Source organism: Eurypyga helias, unplaced genomic scaffold, assembly GCF_000690775.1.
Source record: "Eurypyga helias isolate BGI_N326 unplaced genomic scaffold, ASM69077v1 scaffold43362, whole genome shotgun sequence".
Lineage (NCBI taxonomy): Eukaryota > Metazoa > Chordata > Aves > Eurypygiformes > Eurypygidae > Eurypyga > Eurypyga helias.
The window spans coordinates 21,778-47,986 of NW_010238675.1; the positions used below are offsets into that span (position 1 = coordinate 21,778).

At 37.8% G+C, this 26,209-nt stretch overlaps 1 protein-coding gene across 1 annotated transcript; it reads right to left on the minus strand.

Annotated features, from left to right (window-relative positions):
- Positions 1–22,765: 22,765 nt before the first annotated feature.
- Positions 22,766–26,075, minus strand: LOC104504825 (fibroblast growth factor 20-like). Its single transcript, XM_010147925.1, has 3 exons — positions 26,006–26,075; positions 24,075–24,178; positions 22,766–23,011 (listed from the first exon to the last, which is right to left on the minus strand). The coding sequence occupies exons 1-3, from the start codon at positions 26,073–26,075 to the stop codon at positions 22,766–22,768; spliced, it is 420 nt and encodes a 139-aa protein (XP_010146227.1).
- Between the last annotated feature and the right edge of the window lie 134 nt (positions 26,076–26,209).

Consider the following 26,209-nt stretch of genomic DNA (forward strand, 5'->3'; position numbering starts at 1 on the left):
AGTATTTCAGTGAAATTTAGCCTTAGAAACTTCTTTTTTTTTTACATTATACTAAAAATGTTTCTTTAATTCTTTGACTATAAAGCTCCACAACTGGTTAAAATATACTGCTTGTTATGATCAGGACTGAGCATAGGTAATAGAAAAAAAAAGAAATTTTTATAGGCTACTAGCGTCAAAAAGCTGTCACTTGAGGTATTGCTCACTGTTAGCTTGGATTTTAAGCTACTTTAAATTTTTTGTCAGACTTCCATTTGTCTTTCTCAAGTGAACTGTTTTGGAAGATTTCAGCTAAAACAGCACATCCTTTTTCTGAAAATGAAGTTTTGGCACCTATCAGTCTTAAGAATTCTTGCACTGAGAAGCCTCATACTTGTATCTTCAAGAGTAGAAATCTGAAAATTGTTTAGGCAGTGGCCCTGATTTGAGATGCACTACTTTCTGTGTCTGAAAAAATCACTTTATAGCAGTGGAACTATAAGCCTTACGAAGACTTCTGTTCGCATGTGGACAAAGTTTCCATGGTACCACCTGTACTGAGCATACTGTTGCTCAAAGATTCAAGGACAAAATAGGTCTTCTTTATGATTGCTCCAGCTAATTGCTAAATTACGTGACACTGGACCCTGGAGCTGAAAGCAAAATGTTGGTTTCTCCTATCCTCAGGTTCTATCCTATCCTTCCAGCTGGCTCCAACACAGTGCAAAAGAAGAGGAAACTACCTATCTTGAATGCAGAAGAGTGACAAGCGTGAATAGGCAGGTTGCAAGTTTGACAGTATTTGCAGAAAAAGAAAATCGAGGAAAGAGTTGCAGAGATAGGGAAATACAGGGGCTCTAGAAGGGGCTATAGGAAACACAAATATCTGGAGTTCAGAAAGATGCAGAGGAGCCAGTAGGCTGGGAAAGACACATACAGAGGAGGAACATGTGGAAAACCTGATTTCTTTTAGAAATTGTTAGAAAGTACAAACTAACAGAGGTGGGACTTCAGGAAAAGTAAGAGCTTTGACAAAGCTAAATCCACTCCATTTTTATATGATGTAGTTACATACCCAATAAGGCATCTCAGTGATACATCTAATATTTGTGGGAGACTGCAAATAAAGATAGTGAGCTCTGCAATTGTATACAAATTGCTTTCAAAAAATGAGTTATTCTTAAAAAAATAATTCTTCGTGTCTCAACTTTGGCACCCAGAAATGGACACAGTAAATTTGGGCTTCATCTCTTTGCACTGGAGTTTCATAGCTGCAAAAATGAGACACTGGTAATACACTTTAAAAGGGATAATAAAGATAGGTTTAGGAGCAGCCATGAAGGAATTAGCTGGTGTGATAAGAGAACCAGAGAAATTCCCAGGGAAAGAAATTAATAATTTTGCAGTCAGTCAAGATTTTGGATGATGTAACATAAATAAGGCCTGAGGATAAACCACATAGTGAACAGGATAAAAAGAAATGTTGGATAACTATTATTCACTCTATAAGCCAGAGGTATCCTGGGAGAAAAACTGTATGCGACTGTGTAATTAAAGATTATATCATAACATATATGCACAAGAGGATGAAATAAGGTTGAGCAGGAAATGTTCATTCCTGTCTGTCCTTTTTTTCTGACTTCTAAAATTTCAGACCTACTATTTCAAATGTCATGTTAGAATAGAGAAGTGTTTATGAGTTTTGCATAGGAATATCAAATGGAAATAATTTTTATGAACTATTAAAATTAATATTAACACTGTAAGTAAAAACTTCTTAGTTCTGTGGTTAAAATGGAAGTATTATTCTACACAAAAAATCGGTTTATAACATTCACGTATAGCTGAAGTCACCCGTAACTGTTTTGTATTGTAATCACACGTTGCTTGTGCCCAAATGTTCTCATTTGGCCTTTCTTCTAGCCAATCTATAATGTGGAAAAACACTTGGCCACACTGAGTGTCCCTTTATTAGCTTAGCTTCAATACAATACTTGGCAAAAACAGATTAATCCTCCCCATATTTCACATCAAAAAACTCATGCTACATTATCATCTACCAGATCACATACAAAAATTGAAGATGCAGGGGTGTACAAAATGTATATGCAAAGGTTTTTAGGTCAGGAAGGATGGGTAGAGGGTGAGTGGGTCTTATCTGCAGATATTCACAGCTGATTTATGCATCTTCTTCAGTACTTGTACAAACAGTATTATATTCTTTGGTTTTGGAAAGATTTCTGTTTTACTGACATCCTGAGAACAAACTGCAGCAACTGTCTTTATTTTTAGGCATTAATCTTTTTTTCACTAGTGAGCTGAATTTGCATGGATGATGAATAAAGTTGCTTTAGAGCTTATGACTGATTTCAGGATGGTGCTCAGGAAAGTGGGAAGGAAGTAGATTCTGATTATTAGGACACGATAACCATTCATTTTGAATACCTCTGAGACCCTTCCTAAGTGAAACATTCCCCATTCTTTGATATTTGTTTTTTATTGAAACTATGAATTTGATAACATTTCCGTTTGAAGAAACAATGTTTAAAAACTATTACTGTTGTACTTTAATATATTTATTTATTGTTTTCCTACATGGATAAGCTGTGGTGTGTATTAGTAGCCTTCAGACCACTTTACAAGCTACACAAGTTTTACTTTCTGATATTTTCCAATCCTGAATTTGCTCTTATTTTCAAATACTGAATTTTATCCAGTGTTTAAATCTGGAATGCCTTTCTTTTTAGTTGTTTCTCAACTCCAGTGATTCAGAAAATATTCCTAAATGTTCAAGATCAAAAAACTTTAAAAGAACATTTTTAGAACAAAATAATCTCAAAAATAGTTAACTAATTCTACAATAGATGTCTATCAACACAGAAACCAGGGCTACTCTAACAATTAGATAAAACAGTACTTCCCCTTTGGCACCTGAGCTCAGTCTTAATTTTTTTTCTAATGCACTTTACTGAAAGCTAATGAAGTCGTTCTGCATCAGTCATGTTCAGACATGAAAGTGATTCAACTCACAACATTTGCAACTTTCAGTTTAGGTTTCACAGGGCAATAAAACAGTTTGCTAATATAGAACAATTGTTAAATTTGCCTGATTATCTGAGGAGAGGGAGGATTCCCAAATGGACTCCAATGTTAGACATTAAACTGGCAGCTGGTTAGCATTACCAAAATGAATAATGAAGTACCAGTGACATCTGGGTGGGTCCTAGGCAAGCTCTGATGTATCAAGATAATTTCTCTGTTTGAAAGAGTGATCCTTTCAGTGTCATTGACCTGATGATAAAATGCATCTTCACTTAAGCTGTGAAGTCTGTTATGAAAACACAAAATTACAGTAACAACTAAAAAGATTTAACAGGGAAATTAATAATAAATAAAATTTCCTCTCTTTCTACATCCAAGCCAAGCATTGGCATGATGAGATAATGCAGTAAACATCACAATAAAATGACAGAAAGCCAAGTTTAACCCCTCTAAGTGCTCTGAGCTTATGACACAGCTGATATATGGAAGATTTTATGCAGTAACATTCGGTGTGATGATTTGTCAAGACCATAGAACTGTTTTCAAGTAGGAAATAAATTGCTTTGTAGATTTCCAGTAAGATACATGACATAGTTTTCAATTCAGCTCAGTGACACAGAGAAGAAATTATAGAACATGACCTTGTGTAAGAATATCTTCCTGTGTTTAGCATTAACAGCTTAAAAACACATTGACGCCACAATTTTCTGGTCAAACACAGCAGTCCTTTTGGAATACTTTGAACACATTTGAAAAGTTAAAAAGTCAAAACTAGTTGTGTGGAATAGTTCCAAAACCTTGTTCTGTATTATTGCAAGCATTGCTGGAGTATTCAAGAAGGGGAATGTACTTGGGTGCTTAAGAACAGAATCCCTGGCAGCAAAATATTGCTATTCAGTTCTTGCTGATAAAATATAGGACAGTGTAATTACTGCTTAACACTGAAAAACTGTTGGTGTATGTCTAAGGCCAATGTTAATCAGCTATCTGGAAATCACTCAGAAAAAGAGCATTCCTTAGTTATCACAGAGGCAGAACGATGTCTTTACTCAAAGTGTTTGAGACAAAGTGAACCAGTTCCTCACTTTTCATACTGCTGTGTCACCCAACAATACCAAGATGCTCTCCTGAAAACCCTTTCCACCACCAAACCAATAATTACAAATGCAAATAAGAAAACTTTTGTAGAAATGCATTTGGGAACAAATGGAAAGGATTGTATTTTCTTTTTAACAATTCTAATTATCAGACCAGTTCAAGCAATTTCCCTGAGGGAAAGCAAACACATCTTAAACATACTCTAAGTTTCTACCCTGCATGGTCTCCATGCAGAATAAAGCAAGTCATGAACAACAGCCACGTGAGAGACCAGTGAAAAATTGGTTTCACTTTCTTAATAGGCAGGGACTAAGCTACACAAGTTTTATGATTGCTCAAAAGGCTGATACTATACTCGGTTCGTCACTTTACAGAAGGTAGAGCAAAAAGAGGCAGCGGTAGGCTTTTGTAGGTCTTCAGAGTTACTTAGATGGGAAAAAGAAATTGCTGTGCAGATTCTATCGATATTGAAAGAATACAGTCGCCGATGGTCTAAAGAAACAAGGTCATTTCAATCTGCATATTTATACACAAAATATCTTTTACATATATAAAGGATTTTGAAGTTACATGATATTTTCCTGTTTTTCACTGTTTATTCTTAATACCACATACATAATTCAATTTAATTTCTCATAAAGCAGAAATATTCTCCATTTTTCCTGCACATCTATCAGATTTTTCAGCCAATATTACACATAATTTTTTATAAATTCAGATATGTACTGTAGGCATTAAATGCATACGTTTTGGTTGTCACATTTTTCTCATTATTTATCAGAAATTGCAAATTTCACGAACTGTCAGCTTGCTGTTCCTTACCTCTTAGTGGCTGTTGTTTTGTAGGGGGAGATCTACAGTAATATAAACTATCAAGTTAAAAAAACCCTCCACCTCTTAGATTGACAGACATAGCTGTGCTAGTCTTTTTAAACTTAAGACCAGTAAGAAATAAATTCTGTTTTATCCTATTCAGCCAAAACAACAAAGCAAGGGGGAGTTTCCTACAGATTCAGGGTAAAAGTCCCCAGATGACAAACACAAAAGCTAGATATCAAACAGGATGAAAATGCTGATGTTCAACACCTGCACTGCATGAGGGCCAAGAAGTAAGTTAAAGCCTTAGCTAACAAACACACCTGCTTGATAGCACAGGTTTTAACCCTTTCCTCTTCCTTCTCAAATTCCTTACTTAACATAGGAGAGGATTCTAACAGAATGATGCAATCAAAAGATACGTTAAAGCACAGTTTTAAAATGGAGGCTACATTCTTCCTCCTGGTCAAAATGTACCAAGTAACTATTTTATTTGTATTAAAAGGCTATTTAGCTTGATAGATTTAAATAAGACTGGAAAGGATTATTCATGGCTACAAAATTATGGAAAAAAATTACATACACTGTGTTGGAACTGTTTTCTGTGCCCACCATCTGAGCAGACATATGCTGCTAAAAAACATGAGTAGTGTAACGTTTCTCCCTGCTTTCCAGAGGCTGCAGTGATATGATTAAAGGCCATCCAGCCAAAGCTGAGCTCAGGTATCTACTGGGTCTGCTTTTGCATTCAGCAAGTACTGAGCACTCATGCTGAGGTGCAGGGGGCTTATGTGCCGTGTCACAAATGTATGAACAGGAGCCCATGTTGCAGCAATTCTTACACTCCGTCTTTTTCGGTCCTTCAAAAAGTACAATATTTCACAGGTTTTCTTCTGTCATAATTAATAATAAGAATGAGGGTCACATTATTATGTCCTCAGTCACTTTTAACATAATCCACACAGGCTAATTGCTGTCGTAGAAAAAAGGCAGTTTGCCTAACTGAAGACTTGTGCAGCTGTGAGCTAATTCCTACTTCTAAGCTGATGTTGCATTCTACTTCCTTCACCGTACTATGTAGAAACCATCTTCTAGTGTCTTTCATTATTGCTTGGAAAGTTCTAAATCAAAACCCATAATCCTATACGGGAGTGACATGAGATGTTGTGTACCTGAGAGGTTTCTGCTTCATACAGCAGAAAACAGTCAAGGTGGAAACGGTGGACTTCAGTCAGTATGGCTATAGCTGTATAAACTATGCATATTACCTACTTCTCAGCTATACCAGAGCATGATCACATCAATGAAGCAGCAGCAGGAGCTGTGATCTTGTTGGAAGAATTAGCAGAAATTGTGCATGTTTAAAAACAGGTGATTCCATCTAATACCAGGAACCCCACTTAGTTTGAATGTGAGGCTTATTTGCCTATTTTTTTTTCATCTTTGCCTCCATATGAGAAAAAAAAAATCTACAGAACTACTCAGCAAGAGCTCTTAAAATTTGTTTCATTCGTATGACACTGCAGCTAGATGAAGAGCTGGCTATCATTTAAGGTAAACTATTTTTCAAGCCTGGACCCCAGAGTGGAATAAATTAAGCAATGAATAGCCTGACGATCAATTGTCATCACTTGATATGTCTCAGAAAGCACCTCACAGAAAGTCCTAAGTACAGAGGGTTTCTTAACAGCAATTTGAGAAAGGCTGACTGTTCCAGAAAAGAAGCCGTATGAATGAAGCCATATGAATGAAGAGCAGAGGATGATGAGTTTCATTAGGGTCTCTGAATAGAGGTTTAAGAGTGTTCGAAAGTGCTAAGGAAACTGAGGCTGGGCGCCCATGTTGTTATTACACGATCTAGATTTGTATATTCTTGTGCTAGTTACAGAAAACAGGGAGGATTTTTAGACACTGCAAAATTGTATGTCGCTTCTCTGTAAAATCAGACGGTGTGCAATGCTGGGGATCTGGAAAAGGGTGCCCTTAGGTTATGCTAGCTAAAAGATCTATGATACAAGATCTTACTCCTTTGAAAGGGTAAAAGAGTGAGACCATGTGCTTGTAAGACCTGCCAGTGTGGTCGAGGAACTAAATGTTCAGAGTTAAAAGCCACTCAAAGGCAACTCCAGAGAAGAGAGTCTGGCACATCAGGACTCAAAGCGGGAATCCTAGTTAGAGTCACCCCAAAAAGGGTAAGTTTGCCGGGACATTAGCATTCAAACTTTTATCAGGCAAAACATGGGCAAATGTGGGAGTTTAAGAAATCTGGGGAGACTGCTAATAAACTGATGAGTTCACCTCTCCCTCCATTTTCCTTAGTGTATTTGAGTTATTCACTAGAAACTCCTAAAATATTTTCAACAGTGAGCAAGCAAAAAGTGTTTTTCATGTTCCAAGATCTCAGAGGCAAGGACATGCACAATTTTAATGTTTACTACCTGACCAAAGTTGTTCGAGTTTTAGTATGCTTCCCAAAAATACCCATTTCTCCCTTGCAAAACGAAACTGTATTCCCAGATGTTTGACAATATATGTGTGGAAACAAAGAAATGGCAAACAAAATTTCTTCTGACTTGCCACCTCCTTTGGCCCATCCGTTTAACCTCCATTTGAACTTTCGCAGTAGTTAAAATGTAGATTGACACTTTAAACAGAGCTAAATGTGCTGACAGTGTTGGAATAAAGGTTTGAACACACTAATAGGTTTTAGTGCCTGAAACTTTTGATAATCTGGCCCTGAGTGTCATGGGTCTCTCTGAGTGGATTCCATCTGTCCCATAAAGTTATGTATTGAAATGTAACGCAGCCCTTTGATCTTCCCTGCGTGAAGATCCTCATGTTCCATAAAATCAACAAGATGCTCTCATTCAGTGAAAAGCCAGATCTCACACTTGCTGATTGGCAAGACTATACTACTTATGAACATATGTGCCTTTTTCCCTTTTGTTTATGTCACGTTTCAGTGGCAGGATGACCCAACAACACTGGTGAAGAGGGAAGTCTTTATTATGATGGCATAGCCAACTAGCATTTGGCCATGTTTGCATATCAACTGGAACTCTAAAATCAGTATTAATGGTTACACTCTGCAGTAAAATACACTTGTGAATTAGCAGAAGTATCAGCAGTGTTGATTGTTTGTCTTTATTGAAGTACCTATAAGTGTTCTTCACGATGGAGTTTGTTACACAAACCTCACGGCTAACAGGGTTACTTCTGATTAGCATTGCTGTAGTAGTCAGGGGGCTGAGAGTAGGGTGCTTTTTTCACTTGAGTATGTATTTAGAAATAAAACTCAGTAGATTTTTAGGTTTTGCTAACAAGACTGAAAGTCCACTTGCCACTTGTGTAGTTACACAAAATACCTGTGCTCAGACCTTCAGCTTCTCCTGATACACCAGAAAAGTAAGTAGGCCATGGGGGCAGGCTGTGCCAAGCACAATTCCACAGTAACAGTCCCCAGCGCAGGGCAGAGCAGACTCGGGCACCATCTTTCCTTGCTGAGGCACTCAGCCCTATACCCAGCTCTGTCACCAGGCTATTTAGGACCTCTGTGGGACCCTCAGAATCAGCAGTACAGGGGAAATCCAAACATGGCTGAATCCCAGCTGGCCTCCAACTGTCTCAGAAGACGAAGAACTATGACCCCTCAGGGGATCACCTCATCTCGATGCAGCATCCACATAGCATCGCTATGACTGTCGTCATAGTCTGAGTACTTTCTTGCAGACAGATGCAGGGCAGGATTTTCCCGTGTTGACTTATCAAGTCCACCCAAGAACCACACTGCATATCTGTGAACAAAGCCCAGGTGCCTCTACTCCCTATACTTTCAAGCCCAAAACTCATTCAGGTCCTTATGCACACTAGTTAGTGAAAACAACTTCTGGCACTGTAAACACTGTATGTACGAATGTCTGACATCCAGAAAAAAAACTGATGACACGTGAAATGAAATTTAATTTATTTTTTCTTTCATGTCTTCAGAGGAAACCTTATTCACTGTATCCATTTAGTCTGCAGTTTTATTTAAATATCATCTGTAAGATGACCTTATTTCCACCCGCGTCTTGTATCATCAGTTAATAATAATATTATTATTATTCTAGGAACAAATAAATATCCCATTTTCCTATTATTATAAATGCTTTTAGTACAGAAATTGTATCCTGTATTATACCGTCTAATTCCAGGAACAGATGAGAAAACCATGAAACATTTTCATGTAATTTACAGCTATCTCATTAGATGGCAGTGTAACATTCAAAACAAATGTTTTATTCTGTAATAAGTATGTATTTCATACTCATCAAGAAAAGCAGTTGATTTTATGTTAGGTGATAAATCTAATATTTTTCTAAAGAAAAATTTACATTTTGGAATGTTCAAATCTAGATATGGAAGGATACATCAAAATTAAATTCTAAGTGTTGATAACTGACTCAAGAAACTATTCTTCTTGCCAAAAATTTAGAACTTTTAACAAATAAGATACTATTTATTGTCATCTTTACCTCCTAAGCTCTAATCAAGAAATCTGTGTTGCAAAAATCAGTGTGTAGAGAGGAATGATGGTTTTGAATAATCTTTATATCTTTTTGATCCTTAGGCCAGCTGAGAATCAAATCAACACCAGATAAAATTTGGAACTACTTTAATATGTAGTCCCCCATAGAAAGAGCCATTACAATGCCAATTATCATTAGAGAATCATTTCTTTTGTATCATAGATACTTATGCTGTCTAGTGTCTGCATTAGAATCTGATTTATGTGACTCCATAGTGCAAAGACTTGCTATCTCACTTCTCAGAAAATCTTATTTTTCTATAACTGAAAGCATATCTGAGGCCTTTTTTTTCCTTCCTGATTCCTTTATACTCCTTCCCTCCCTTGATAGATCTATCACGGAGGAAGAAGCTGCAGTGAAATAGAAAGAACTTCTGCATTAAAGGACACTAAATCTGAGAAAGATGACATTAACGTAGTTGGTATGACTGGCAGTGAAGTAAAACACACATGTTCAAAATATCGAGTTAAGCTTCATATTCTTCTGTATTTACAATTTTAAGTTTACTAATGCAGCCAGTCCTGGAATGGGTTTGCAGGACTGGCCAATGTTATCTTGCCACTCGTGAAGAAGAATCTTGTCTTCAAATGACATCACTTAATAGTTCTCACACTAATAAAAGCACAAAACCCCTGTTCTAGATTACAATGTATTATTTACAACTCATTAGCAGCACGCTAGGATGCATTCCTTGGATCTTGAAAGCTTCATACGTGACAATTCATAACATTGAAGAAGACCCAGACAGCTTCGCTTGAACAATTGGTTTACTTTGAATTAGTGAAAGAAGAGTATTATCCTAATAATTATCCTGAAAGCCAGCCTTCCATTATAGTCAACTTAGTAACACTGTTTTGTATGGCAAAAAGTTATTAAATATAAAAACCATCTGCAAAGAGGTGCAGAAGGGTGGGTTTTTTAACCTAGTGACCAGGTAATTTAAATGATATCATGAAATTGAAATCACATATGAAATTCAATATAAAAAAAGCACATGGAAAAACTGTCTTAAACAATAGTAGACTGAACTAGCTATTACGACTCATAAGAGTTAGAACAGACTGTTTTGTGAAAACAGGACTCAGCTCAGTTCTCAGGAGCAGTCCAGACAAAACAACCAAGGAAAATGACAGGGTTTATTGTATATTCATTCCTTCTTAGAAGACAAAAGAAAAAAACACTCTCCTACTACTTCATACCTATTATAAACCTGTATCTTGAATTTAGTAGACAGTTTCATCATCAATGACAAAAAGGGCAAAAATAAATTAGAAAATGGCTATAAGGATGTTCAAAGGTATCCATACAAGGTAGTAGTCAAATTGAGAGAGAAAGGGAGAAGAAAAGAGAGAAAGGCAGATTTTCTCACTGAATGTGTAATTACATTGTGGAATTCATTGACAGTTTTAGGTATTAAAAGTTTACATGAGCTCAGAGAAGTTCTGACAAATTCATGGAAGACAATGAGCGTGTAAACACAAATCTAAATACAAAGGTGTTGCCTCTGATTCAGGAAATCCCTGAGTTGCAAGGAGCTGGAGGATGAAAGAATTGTGTTGGGTTAGTATCACTACATGCTTGTCCTGGTCCTGTCTTCTGCACTTCGCATATGGCCTTGGCCATGAGGTAGGGCACTGGGCCTGACTGTCTGCCCTGGTACCTCTATTCCTAGGGAAAACAACTAATAAAGCTTAGTCATGCTACACGTATTCTTCTCTTCGTGATTCAGATTGTTCTCAAGTGCCACACGCTCCAGATGGCGTCTTTTCTTTTTTGGTTTTGGGTTTGTTTTTTTTTTTTTCCCTGGGAATGAATTCTGCCACTGAGACACACAAACCCAATTTCCAGCAACAATGTGTTTTCAGCACTTTGAGTCATTCCGTCATGCGGATCTATACTTTTAGTGAATCAATAGGGTTTTAGTCTTGCTGGAGGAAAATGTTAGTAAAGAACTACACTTATTCTCCTTCAGCGTTTCTTCTCCACCAGCTGTTCTGATAGCAGCAGGACTTTTACTGGGGAAAAAATAATATTCTCAGTTAAAAAATGGGCTTTATATCTCTCCCTTTCCACAATATACGTGCCACCAACAAGGCTGCTGATGTACTGTTTGTTCTGACTGTACTTTTCAAGGTTACAGAACTAGTACTGTAGGTGCCTGATAAGAGACAGCACCCTCCTTAACGCTGTGCTGTCCCTTCAGAAGTCTCAGACCCTGTGCTAAACTACACTGCTTTTGTCTCACAATGTTCCCTGAGGGATTTCTATTTTGCAAATAAAGTCTGACGTGACAAGCATTTCAAAAAGCTCTGGTTCTTTAAAATTCCATCCATTCTTCTGGCAATGGATGCTATCAAAATGCCATGTCCTTTACTGGCATTTATCCTGTGGGCTAGGAAAGCATTTCTGTGAAAAGGTAGAGTTCTGAGGCTACGGAATTATAAGGGATGCGGTGCTAAGCCCTACTTCAGGCTAGTTGCTGGGTTTGAATCCTATCATAGATGACTGGATTTCCCCATCTGTGTGAAATCAGCATGTTTTCCTTTTTTTTATTCCCCAGCGTTGTACACCAGTAGAAACGTGTCACGGATTTGGCCACAACTTTGTATCTCTGACAGAAATGTCTCTTTGATGCCCTGTCTTCGGTTTTGATATATTTAAAATAGCATCACTATTTCCCCCTACATTTCTTTGTGAACTTCGTTAAGAATATAGGCTTCTCCTAATTTAATTTTCTGCTTCGCTTTATCAGCCTGTTACTCAGTTCCAGGAAATTGGAAAGCAGCAAACCGATGTTATCACTGGGCCCTTGGGAGCAGGAAGACTACACATAATGTGATGAGATGACATAAGTCTACTAAAAATAGAAAGAAAGAACACAGGCAAAAGAAGAAAATTGTTATCTTAGCAATGACAATATATGAAAAAAATATTGTTTTCCAATCTTTTCTTGTGTTTTCCCAACTACATGGGAAACTGAGTGGGGGGGAGGGTCCATGATAGCTTTAATCTAGCAAGCACAAATGTAACTTTTAAACTGAGATTTTTAAACAGGAAATCCAGGATAATGGTGATGGTGATGATGATGATTATTAAAGCAAAAAAAGATATTGAAGATCACGTTTTATGAGTTCCTTAAGATGCATCATAGGTGGCTAGAGTTCCCAGTGAAGCTGAAGCACACGCTAATGGCTCTGCAGTATGTGTCCTGTCATGTCTTCATGCTGAAATACCTTCAGGCGTAATTTGCTTTCTCATTGGGCACAATCAGATATTAACTCAGATCTGAAACATAGCATTCTCTTGTTCACATTTACTAATACAGTAATGCTTCAAATTAAAAAAAACCCCACACCTTGGAACATAATCTTTTTTTTAAACATTAGAAAAACTTTAATATGCTACAGAGACATTAAAGGGATTTAGGAAATTTTAAGTGTAAATTGTAGACATGAAAAACAACAGAGGTGAATATGAGAACAAAACTCTAAAATTATCTTTTATCTATGAGTGAATGTGTCAGACCAGGACAGAATAAATAGTCCAAAGTCTTCAGATTTTTGTATCATCAGTCACTGGTGACAAAAATAACGTTACTGCCAAATTATAGTTTGATCAGCATTCCCCATCAGATAAATTCATGCTCCCCATACAGTTTGTGCTTCCCACACAATTTGTAGAGTGTGAGAAAAACACCACGATGTTTGCCGGTAAGGACCCTTGTGTGAGTATTTAGCTGGCAAATAAAACCCAGAACGCTTAGGGACATGAAAACCTGTCCCACAGAGGCCTCAGGTGCCACAGTTCAGAGAGAATGGAAAGTGGTGTGTGATTCTACTGAATGTTTTTAAAAGAAAGCTCACCTGCCTTTTAAGGGTAGACAGCCAATGAGATTTGCATCAGACCAGACAGTTTCTGATCCTGCTTCCCAGCTCCATAACCAAGGGCTAAATGCTAGCAAAGCAGTTTGATCCCAGGCTGCCGTTGCCTCCCCTCCCTGCACACACAACTTTGCTGCTACTCATATCCCTCAGCACACTGCTTGTACTCAGGCACCCATCTGCACTTCCTAGCCTTGCTCCTGGTTCCCTCGGGTTAGTGTTAGTGCTGCAGGCTAAGGCACATACGCTGGGTGCGGGATTTGGCATGTCTTGGGAGGCAAGGCAATGACTTCCTTGGGAACAGTAAGAGATGCCACTTTGTAAAAGCAGGGCAGCTGTTCAAAATCCAGAGTTGCCTCTGACAATAAACAATAAACTATATAAGCATTGGTGGCACAGCCTTAATCAGAAAAGTCCAGCTCTCTCCAATGAAACAGGAGATATTGATTGATAAAAGACCTCAGGCTACAGCTTCTTAAAATGTGAGGGTAACTGGGAAGACTTGAATACCTCATTAGGCTTAATGTGGCTTGTGAAGGGAAGATAGGAGGCTGTGTATATAGAAGAATTGATGACAGAGAGATCAACTTTTGGAGGCAATCAACTATATGGAGAGCATAGGTTGTGCAAATAGTCAGGGTCATGGGGCTGGGAACTGTGCAGAATATGTTAACCCCATCCTGCCATTCGCAGTGCTTTGGACCATTGCCTAATTCTGTCTTAGGAAAAGAGAAGCAGAAAAAGTTAGCCAATGATGATTTAGCTGAGTATTCACATATATTACCAACAGACTTAAAAAAGATTAATATCCTGTTAAACTGTATACATCTACTTTCTAATAGCATGAAAAATAAATGTTATACCTCATAAGTCAGTAGAAAAATACATTAATTTTAGTATCATTACACAGTTAGGAATTTTATGTAGAAAAGCAGAACACAGGCCAATTTCCTTCTCTTTTCTTCAGCTCTGTGAAGGAAAACCCAAAAAAAAAAAAAAAAAGTTCAAATAAATCCAAAGATCAAAAATATGTATCTTTTGATTATTTTTCCTTTAGTATCAGATCTCTTCTGCTGATTTGAATAGGTTACCTAGGAGAAACAAGGTATAAAAGTCTGTCTTCAGATCTCTGATAGGAAATCCCCACTACAGCAATAAATATTGTATCTATGGCAGGCAATTGGCAAGCTACCTTGATCATGATAGTCCCTGGCTGACAATCACACAAAAGTGAGACCAGAAAGTATATCTTAAATGTTTCAGCACTTGGATTTTCCTAACTACTCCTTTCAAGTTCTTTATGAACAACTTGTATATAGATCAAAACATGCTAATTTCATCATTGCTGGCCAGAATCATAAAAGAATCATATGAAAACACACGGGCACACTCACCAACTTTTTAAGCAACCAAATCTTTCATAGAACTATTGAAGTTTCTTTATGAGATAAAAGAGTTTTGCTGTTTTGAAACAATAGTACCTTTTTTTCAACTTGAAAACATATGAGAGTGCTGTGTGTCATTCATCATCTGTCACCTTTTCATTTAAAACACTGTCAAGGGGCTGACTAAATATGTAAAGGTATCAAAACTTAGTACACTGCACAGCCAAGATGATAGGTTTGGATTTTGACCCTGAAAGCACTGCCTAATTCACCAAAACAACAAGAACAAATGAAATGGCAACACCTGGTTATAAGACGTACCTTATTTTTGTTCTCTTTGAAGGAGCATTGATGAGCTGCAAGTCATCTGTTTTAAGAGATGCTCAGGGATAGGAAATGCATCCTAAAGAGTGACCTAAAGAAGGTGAGAGGAGGTAAAGAGCATTAAGAAAATACAGACTCATCATATGAAAAATTGTCATCAGAGCAGACAGAATAGCTTAAGGCAACCTCTGCAACCTAGATTTAGATGAACTGAGATTGTCAAGGTGTATATGCCATGAAGAAAACTGCAGAAACACCTACATATTCCTTATTGTCGTTGTTTGCCTAGCACCATCATCAGGAGAGAGAACACCTTACATAGTTAGGATTGGCAGACACATTCCTAAATAAAATTAATTTATCTCCTCATTATGGTAAACTTGAGGAGTTAACTGAGGTTATAAGCCTCAAAACCACAACCACTACACAGATGTGGGTATCTTGGATCCATATTTTAGTAATAAATCAAATGCAATGTGGTGCTTGCAACAGGACTTGAATACAGACATGAGTCATCTCTAATTGCATGAGACAATTTCATACCGCACCTTACAGTGTGCAGCAACCACAAAGCACAACACCCACCTCAGGAGACTTTATGATTTTGGAATAGATACCCATTGCACCATGACCTAAAAGAGAAAGTGTGAGTGACTAGGTACTATGCCACACAGGGTTTAGGGTTCAGTGTTCAGCAGTTTCTAGTTCATACAGAAAGATAACAGCACAAGATTAAGAGCATTTGCTGACCATTTGGTGACTGTTAAGTACTGGATTCTAGCTCACCAAGGAAAGTTTGGACAAAGCAGTCTTCTCAACAGCAAAAATCTACTGACTGTTTATTCAAAAAGGACTAAGACCTTAGCAAGAGTAGGAAATCTTTTGGATTAACTGGAAAAAGAACAATAGGAAAAAAACTAAATCATAGAGGGCACCTAAAGTGCTTTTTTGTACCAAAAAAAAAAAAGAAGGGATAAGCCTCTGAGCTATCTGTTAAGAACTACAGTTCTGAAAGTTTGACTGGAGGGCCAGAAACACAGCAGAGCTTTGTAGAACTTTCCTGACCAAGGAAGGCTATCTTCTGACATGTTAAAAATCACAGCCCACTCTAAAACGTATCTGGAATACAGTAGGCTAGAAGCACGCATCCACATCTTCATGTTAAAAGTTCCTGAAGGTATAGACCCTTTTAATAGGCCCACGCTGCAGCAGGTTAAATTTCTTGATAAATTACACAGTTATATGTTACAATACTTCTCTGCATTTGTTTAGCTTAATGATTAATTACAGATATTGCCCCCTTGTAAGTGGTGAAATTGATATATAGAGACTTAAATAGATAGTCCCAAGGCTGAATAGCTGGAGCAAAAGGCAGAACAAAAAGCTGTTCTTACTTTTCATGTTGTCATTGGATTACGCTACTTTTCTGAAAGGGTAGACAGCCAAAGTGGTGCTAAATCTAGGAGATGAAGACACAATCTTTGTCCAGCTCAAAAGAAAAAGAGTTTCTGTCTATAGTTCAAAACCTGATATCCCACCTGATCAGTAGGCTCTCTAGTAAGGAAGACTTATTAATTGTGAAAATCATCACAGAGTTTGCAAAAGAATATTCCCCTTCCTATCATTTCACCTCCATCATGTTCATGCCAAGCTCCAGCCAACACGTTTCCATCCACACCTCTACTAGAAAAGGAAATTATATTTTCTGGCTCCAGCAGAGCAGGAGACATAAAATTAGCATTATCAGGATATTGATGACTTGGTAGCTAATATTACTTCATGACCCTTCTCAGAAGCTTCAGCACAACATGGGTCAACTGTTAAAAACTATTATGTGTAAGCATAGTTGCCTATCACCACCTCCTGATATCTCATCCATGTACGGATGAAACCACTCTTAGGCAAATCTACTCACTCTGAGACCCATGTTCATGTCTATGGCACCTCATAGACACTGAGATTAGAGACGGATGGAAGATGTTGCATGAATAATAGAGAGACAGACATGTTCCCTAAAACAATCAACGACTGAGACTTATGGTCAGGAACAGAGGAAACACAAATAATTTGAAAAGCATCCTTCATAAATACATGCTACCATAAATATGTATACATAAAAGACAACATTTGGGAGACAAATGTGACTTAACTTGGGCTCTAGTCATAAATAAGAAACACTCGTGACCTGAAGATATCCATGAAAATAATATTATGTAGTTTGTGGTATTTCAAGTGTGGATAAAGCATGATTTAATTTCCCTATAATTAGATAAAATATATAAGCAAGGCCATTACCACATAAAGACTTTATTAAGCTCACTTTCAAAAGACTGCCTTTCTAACACTCTTACTCTTTTCCCTATGAATTGCATTTACTAGAAATTTGCTATATTAAGAGAACAATACCGACAGCATTTTGGTTATGTTCAAAATACAGAGTGCTACTGTCACCGCTGCTTTAATTCAATATTTTCTCTTTTTCCTGAAACTTCCAGGATGGTTCTAGTGTCTGATCATGTTGCAGATGAAATAGTTATTTTGGCAAGCTGACAACCAATTTCTGTTTGAAATTTAATCTCTCTCCAACTGGCAGTAGAAGTAACTGTTTGACCTCTTCCCTGTTTTTTTTTTTTCCTTATTTGCGCACAATTTATTCATAAAGATGTCATGGTTAAGTATATTCCACCTGAGAAGCTGGTTTCCTACCCATGAATCTCTGACTGTTAAGAACCCATACAGCATTGTTGAAAGTGCTGCAAAACTTTGTATCAAAAACTTAGTTAAAACTAACACCATAAACCAAATTTTCCTGATGAAAATTTTCATGGTATGTAACAACTTCAGAATGTTCTGTGCCTAGCTATGTATTTATTGTCTTGTACTGAGACAAGCACACATACACCCAGTGTATGCTGCCACCAGCTACACTAACAGCAACAATTTCAGCACAACAATTGAAAATACTACCGCAAAGGAGATTGTTTAAAGAGAAGTGTCTGGTAAAGTGCAGGTTGATGCAGACATCCAGGAAGCATAGAATTCTACCACCATGTTCTTCAATGTTGTGAAATAATGCTTTTATGCCTCATAAAAGGCAGGACACAGAGAAGAAGGACTTCAGGTCCTACCCCTAGTCAAGGTTCTACAGTGACTGCCCAGATTACAAGTTTATCTTATTCTTACTCTCTTCCCCAAACAGTGGAGATGCAGTGGAGATGCCTGATCTCATGCAGCTGTTATGTTCGTATAACTTGCGTCTTCAAATGGTTGCACTTCTGAAAACCCCACCAAATAAGTGCAGAGAATTTAACAGCAGTGCAGTCAATAGTTTTTCTCACATGAAAAGCAAAAGAAGCAAATGAAGATATTTCCAAAAGGTCTCCTCACTGATAGCACCTCCATACGGTACTGAGCAAGGTGAGCAGAAGTTAACCATCTTACCACAGTGTTCTCAGTATTTATGGCTCAGGCTCGGTCCAGTACATTAAGGCAATAGTGCAGATGTATTTATGGTGTATAAAACCACCTTACTTCTCTTTAATTCATTGCTGTACAGAAAAAGGAGCAAGGCAAACCTAATGGTTTGCAGTGTTATAACCAGAGCCATGGTAGGGTAATACTAGCATCGTTACATAAACTAAACAACAGAAATTTAAAAATCAGACCTGCAGTTCATACAGCTGCTAGTAAAGATCTATGTGTAGGTAAAACTTCCTGCAGTTACTGAAGGAAGATTGGATGGCTATGAAAAATAAGTTAACAAAGCACACTGAGAAATTGTAACAGTTGGAAGCGAAAGCTAGGATGAAAATACACTTAAGTGACTCTCACGTGTCAGAAAGTAAATTCTGCCCAACTCTGGAGTGCTATCAAAGTTCATGGCCATACCAGTGATTTGAACTTTCAGATAGATCAGTGAGGCTGGCTGTCACACCTAAGCCTGAAAGGTAACATCAATAAGCTTATTATAGAAAACATGAAGGTACAAATGAGACCAAACTGCTCCATGCAAACACAAACAGTCCAGACCAATGAAAGGACTGTGTGCCTTTTAGACTAGCTGTCCACTTTTGCTGATTATACAGCTCGTCTAATAAAAAAATACACATTTCCACAGTCACTTGGCTTCTCCAATATCCTGTAACTATTACAGCTGGAAGACTTCCACAGAAGGCTGTTAAAAATTCTACCTTCTGTATTCTGACAAAGAGCACAGAGATTAATAAAAGTAACCATTTCACTTCAAATATGCTCAGAAATCAAGGTTACTCCCAGATTTCAGAAGATCTCCTGTACAGCTTGTATATTGTATCATACACAACTTGGAAAAGAGAGCAGCAGAAAACAAAATATGTGAAGAAATGCAGAACTGGCATGGAACAATCAATTCCCAGCCAGCTCTGAGATCAAAGGGCCAAGTTTTACAGCTACCAGCAGAATCAGCAGGGAACAGAGAGTGGAGCTGCACCTGCTATACAAACTGCTTAACTACCTTGCATGGCTCTCCTTCCCTGGAAAAAAAGGAAAGGCAGAAATAGGGTAGCCAATCATGCCGTGATTTATTTCAAGATGTGACATTTTCTCTCTGTGCCTTGAACAACGTCACCTCCTTCAGATAATCCTCTACATGGTATTAGAGCAGCCCACAGCTTTCAGATTGATAGGGTTATGCAAAATGTAACAAGTGATAAACTAGATCATTAATTCTACTGCTTAAACAGAACAGCTCCTTCTCTATCCGTTCAGGCTTTCTGAAGTAGGACTGAATATCACACAAAAAAGCCAACCACTGACAACTATTAGTACTATCAGTTAGCATTGATAATGCTATTAGTTTAATGACATACAGAAAGAGCTATTTTGAGGTGTTGCTTTTGCATCCACCATTTTCAACCTAGAAAAACATTAACTGCATCTGAAGATTGCGATGCACAGAATGTAACAGAGAGCTAATAAATGCTGCGAGGAAAATGAAACGGGAAAACGCAGGATCTTTCTTCAATGGCGACGCATCAGAACTCCACAAGGAGGCTGTGGCAGCTCTTCAACGCTCTGGAGGTTTTGTACAGTCATTCATCACCACCGTACCTGCTCCATTAAATTTTGCTCATGGATTATTGGCATAGATCTGAAATGGGAATGTGTCAAGAAAATGACAAGCATGTATCACTCTTCTTCATCTCTGTGTTGGGTAGGTGTTTGGATACAGAAGTTTGAGCGGATTATTCACCACTTAAAGCTATCCTTTATTACTGTTCTGGACTGTACCATTTTCTGTGAAAAAAAGATGCACAGTAATAATAACAAGGATAATTACAGCCCTTGGCAACTTCAAACTACTTTTGAGGTAGTTGGATTAACAGTAAACTGCTAATCCAAAGAGAGATAACCCTCGTATTGATATGATTGAAACACTAGAGCGTGTTTGCGAGAAATGCACGGGACGCGTTGCATTGCAGAAATGCAATGTCCTGAGCAGCAGCCACTGGGTTTTTTTACACAACTTACATAGAATAAACTACCTTTCAACAAGCAGAGGGAAAAAAAATCTATTTAAAGAACATACTTTTGTCTTCAGTTATTGATCTATTAGTATTGGGACTCAGTGTCACCCATAAAATCATTATTTTATGGTAAGTTGAGGACCATTAGAACATTATTTTACTGAACTGTATTCAGTTATTGTAGATCTTCCACTGCTTGTTTTTCCGAAAATTTTAAGGAAGACTTTAACCTTAGTAAGTTGCATATTTCTGGCCACAAGTGCTGAAACACCTTATTGTGCATCTCCATTCAATTTCAATTCCACGGACAGTAAAATGGTTTTTTCCACAGTCCATCAGTAACCTATGCACATCCATTTCTCATTACAGATTGGAAGAATTTCTGGTACAGTGATGGCCCTACCAAGCGTGTTCTATACTGGAAAATGCTTTTTCTTAATACCTTGATTTGACATAAATGATGCACATGCAGTACTTTAACCGTATATGCTTCTACAAAACTGAAGTCAAACCAGTCATCTTGAGTGAAGCCCACTGGGATTGGTGGCATCTGAAACTGAGACCACCTCTCGTACAGTATAAATATTGCTGCCCTCTCCGGAACTGCATTTCCTGCACTCCTTTTCCTGGACCAACCTTTCCCATGGAGGTGGTAATCATCTGACAATAAGTTTCAGCAAGTTTAGGTCTAAAACATGTCAGGTCTGTCAGTAACTCCTAATATTCTTACAGAGAGCAGACTTCCCCATTAATCAATACAAGTTTGTGCTTCATAACTGTCTGACCTGAATTAAATTAGCATAAAGCAAATTAGTGTGATCTACCTGTTGTATAGCTGTAACTAGCATTGAGACATAGCTCGTCTGTGTCCTGACAGTCTTCACACAAAAACTTACGCTGAGGTTATTCCCTAAAGGAGGAATGAAGACAAGAAGTAGTCTTCCTTAGGCTCTTCTGTACTCAGTGGAGAAACAACCTTCACTCACAGAAGCTTCAGCAATATCAGAAACTTCACGCTCTGACACTGTTGCCCTTTGAACATATTGATTTAATTAAAATATCAGTGCTGAGAGCCCTACAGGAAAATTTCAAGTAATACAGAGAATAGCTATTTGTGTGTTAGAAAAGACAGTAGGAACCATTTGGCAAAAAACCATCAAGCATGTTGTGATTTGAATCAAGACTTCAAGACCTAATGCTGTCAAGGTAACTGCGATCCACTCTTCACAGCTGTTGCAGGTTTGAAGTGTTACATGTCGTGTGCTAAGAGACTCTCAATTTAAAAATGACAATAAACCCAATAAAGTGAAACAATTTTTAATTGCCTTTTAAATGTGCATTTGAGTTCAATACAAATCTGTAAGGCACTCTCATAGGTCAAAAAAATAAAAATTAAACATTCTTTCCAAAAATAAGGATAGTCACAAGGCAATGGTGTGTGCATAAAATATAATCTTATCTGTCACTGATAAACCATGAAATGCGAACATTCAGGTTTTGGATGCATTGCAATATAATGTCATTTCTGTATCATGACACTACTCAGTGTAAATATTGGCACTGTAGATGATTTCTCATTGGGGTTAGGGGCTTGAATTCTCTTCATATCCCAGTAAAAAATAAACTCTTTAATAAATAAATATATAAAATAAATATATGCTATCTGGAGATGTATAAATAGGTCCATCCTGAAGAAAAGTTCCAGCTCTGACTATGATGCATCGATATCCAAGTTCAATCGCTAAAGTGGAGTCACTAAAACTTCATACACAGTTCTCAGGATTGTTACTGTTTTACAGTCTGTTTCTTTCGATTTCTTCCAGCTGTTGCCTCATTCACATGATGTAGGTAGTCTTTTGCTAATTCAAGGACCATAGATAATCCAGACAAAATCGCCAAGAGTTTGTTATTTTTTAAAAAAGTCACACTCCAGCTTCCCTCTGCTTACTGGCTACCAAACAGTTCAGCAAGTTTGAAGGAGGCTGGTTCACTCCCAGCTTTAAGGCTTTGTCTCCTAAATCCAAAGGTTAGAAAACAGAGGATCGCCTTTCACAAGTAGCTTCTTCCAATCCAGTATCCTAGACCTCTGCAGGTTCCTCACGCTGGCATGGCCACGACAGCAGGGATGACAGCTCTGGTATGGTTTTTTTCCAAAGCTGCCTCCTTTCTCAGCTGTATCCTAACACATCTTTGTACAGTTCTGGAACTCTTTCAGGATCCACAGGCCGGGGCAAGAAATGTGTGAATTTCTGGTGTCTTTTGGACCTTGCCCCATCTCTGGGAGTACCGTCCTTGTTAAGTGCTACGAAGTATCGCCGCCCTGAATCTCCGTGTTTGTACACGTTGGACGAATAAGTGTTGTACCAGTTTTCCTCAAACTGTTCCCTGAAGATGCATTCAGAAGTTAGCTTCTCCTGCAGAAAGAAACAGTGAAGAAAAAGTTAAGCCAAGCTGTTGCTAGATGTCTGAAGGAACATGAAAAAAAACCCAATAAAAATAAAGAAAATGTTTTAGGCTTTGTGTGGCCTTACTGTTCATTTAACTGTCAACAAATCAAACCCGAGAAGAGTATGCAGACATGACACTGAGTTTGGAAGCCTACTTTAATCTTTATTCTTTTGAAAACTGGACCTGTTCATACACAATTTTGGATTTAAACATGAATTAGATTAAGAAGGCATTACTCATCAAGATTTAACTAAAATCCACCTAACCTACAGGAACCGTGCTATGTGGCATTCTGTCTTGGGGTATCTATCGTTCTAGAAATGAGATTTGGAGGAGGGTTCAGGTGCAGTGTAGCAGATCAGGAAGGCATTCCCATGTGTTCTTTGTGGTGTGCATCACTTCTCACATCTTAAACAGGACTAACCACAATCAAAAGGACTGGAGAGACAGAATATTTTATCTCAAGATGTTTTAAGACTTGAAAGGAGAAGAGTCCAAGACTGTTATTACCATGACAGCATTGGGAAAAAAAAAAAAAAATCAAAGATTATATTTTTACAGTCATATGTTGAAGTTACTCAACAAATACAGATCAGCTGTAATGAGTACCAGCTTATTTTCATTTTTACATGCAAATATTCCAGTCAGGATCTATAGATACTGCCAGCACTATTGCACCATTTGGATTTTTCACCTAACAGTGGTACCTAACTGCGACATATGGTGCTATCCCCTTTTCCCCAGCATTTGAAAGAATGCTTTTACGTCAAAAAGCTGGTACGGGGAAGTGCCACCTGATGATTTGTAAAGGACCATGAGGCTATACAAACAACAATGAATGTAGCACCCTGACTTGAATCTTTAGCATCCAAGGCTACACTGTATACTTTAAAAATACAATATATAGGAAAAGATGTGAGTGTTTTGAAAGCTAAGATGACCTCACCTAGTTACTTGAAGGGTGTGCATAGTGATAAGAAGTGAATCAAAACCTCAACATGTATGAGCTGACATGAAGGTTGTACTTACGGAGCCATAGAGTTCTCCCTTCTCGTTCATTCCAAGGTAAAGGCCACTGTCCACACCTCTAATACTGACCAGTCCCACCGCCACACTGATGAATTCAAGAACACCTGAAAAAAAAAAAAAAGAGACTTTTAATTCAACTTGTAAGCATACAACACATAGCATGCAAAACACAGTTGAAAACAAGTAGAAAATGTACGTATTATAATAAACGTGGCCTAGTTTCTCTGAAATTTCACATAATATATGAAAACGGATACAACATTACAGGGAAGCAGTCTGAGAAGCCTTATTTGAGAACAAAAATCCCACACCATTTAAGAAACTTTTTTTTTTTATGTTAATATGAAAGGATTCTATTCAGCATAGAGGCTAAAGCCTTCAGTACTACACAGTTGCAATCTATAATGATTGCACTACTATTTGCTAAACTGCCTACTCAAACATTGCAAGATAGGTTTGAATTACCTGAAAATACACTTTACTTTCTCTATGGCATTATCTTAAAAAAACACAGCCGTTACTAGATCATTTGAATGGAAATCAAAATACAGATGGGAATTTTATAGAACAGAATCTACCCCCAGGGAAAAAAAAAAAAAGGACTAAAAAAGAGTATTTGCCAGACATGTTATCAAGCATATGGGCCCACACCTCTTGACACAACTTGCTGTCTTCAGTGCAGGCTTTTTATGTGCATGGAACATGCTGCTTACTTGCTAATATTTGGATTGTGGCGTTATTTATATTGCATTTGCCCAAAAATGCAATATATATTAATAATATAAAGCATTTGGGAGATGAGGCATTATTTGAAGCCTGAATTTGGCAGGGGTATGCCAACATATTTAACCAATTGATATGCACAGATTACAGTATATATAAAACATGAAAGAATGGAAACGTGTGAACTGGATTTTTGGAAGTTGTTAACAACATAAACAAAGCCTCAAAAAGAAGTTGTTCTAGAATCATACCTAAGATTTTGCTGTGCAGCAGCAAAACCACAAAACGTTAATAAAAAAAAAAGAAACCCAAAACACCTGAATCTAAGGTAAGTGGCTTTAAATAGTGAATTTGAGTTTTATTACAACTTTTTGTCTGTTTGCCGTATCTATGATTACTCTTTCATTCGGGACCATTTTTCACTCTCAGACAGATGGACTGTCTGCACTATCCAATAATGTAAAATGTTTTAAATTTTAATCGAGCTTTGGCAGGTTTGTTATTTGTATTACCAAGCAGCAAAGAAAAAAATCCTTTACAAAGAGTAAGCCTTAAAAACTCTATTGCGTGTAAATCATCCTAGCTTTCCAGCTCCTAAAGCACAAAGTCCCATAAAAAGAGGTGGAGGTACTTTGTCTTTCTGGTATCATTTTCAAAGCCACCCTTTTTCAAAACCATAATAAGCAGGTGACTCTACCCACAAAGCGACCACATCAGACAAACTCGCCGAGAATAGTGGTAGAATAAAGGAAGATCATTTCTAAAAAGCCCAGAAAGTGTTTGATCTGGGGCTAACTTTTTTTTTCTTTTAAAGCAAAGATTTATTTCATGTTTACACGCTGTAGGAAATCTTCCTTCTCAGAAGAACTGTCTGTTTGACTATTGCTCTTTTACTTCTGAAAACATCCATGTGTTATAAAAGCAATTAAGAGCCATTCCAGTGGATTGTTTTGACTATGGGGAGGGTGATAGGAAACTCTTTAATCACCTTTTTACGGCTGCTAAATGAATACACACGAAAGCTCACATGTAGTTGACAAAGGCAGGTTTGTTCAGATGTCCAGTTCCTACAACTACGCAGGATTTACTCTTCTATCACAGGAAACATTTACATTTCGGGGCTGTCTCCACCTCATTTTGGTTTATTGGCAGCGAAAGTTGGCTGGGAAGCATTTTAAGCGCAAATAGGTATTTTAGGCCACTCCAACTTTCTGTCCTGCAAACCAAAGGAGATGAAGGCGGCCTGAGGGTCAGCACGCCCGAGCCCACGACCCGCATCGTTCAAGATGCAGAGAGTGACCGCAAAAGGGCTCCGTCCGACTTGCCGCCTTTCCCACTAAACCCGCAGGCGGAGGCATCCAGCACAGGGCGGGCATCCCTGCATCCCTCTCGGCTCGCACGGGATGCGCAGC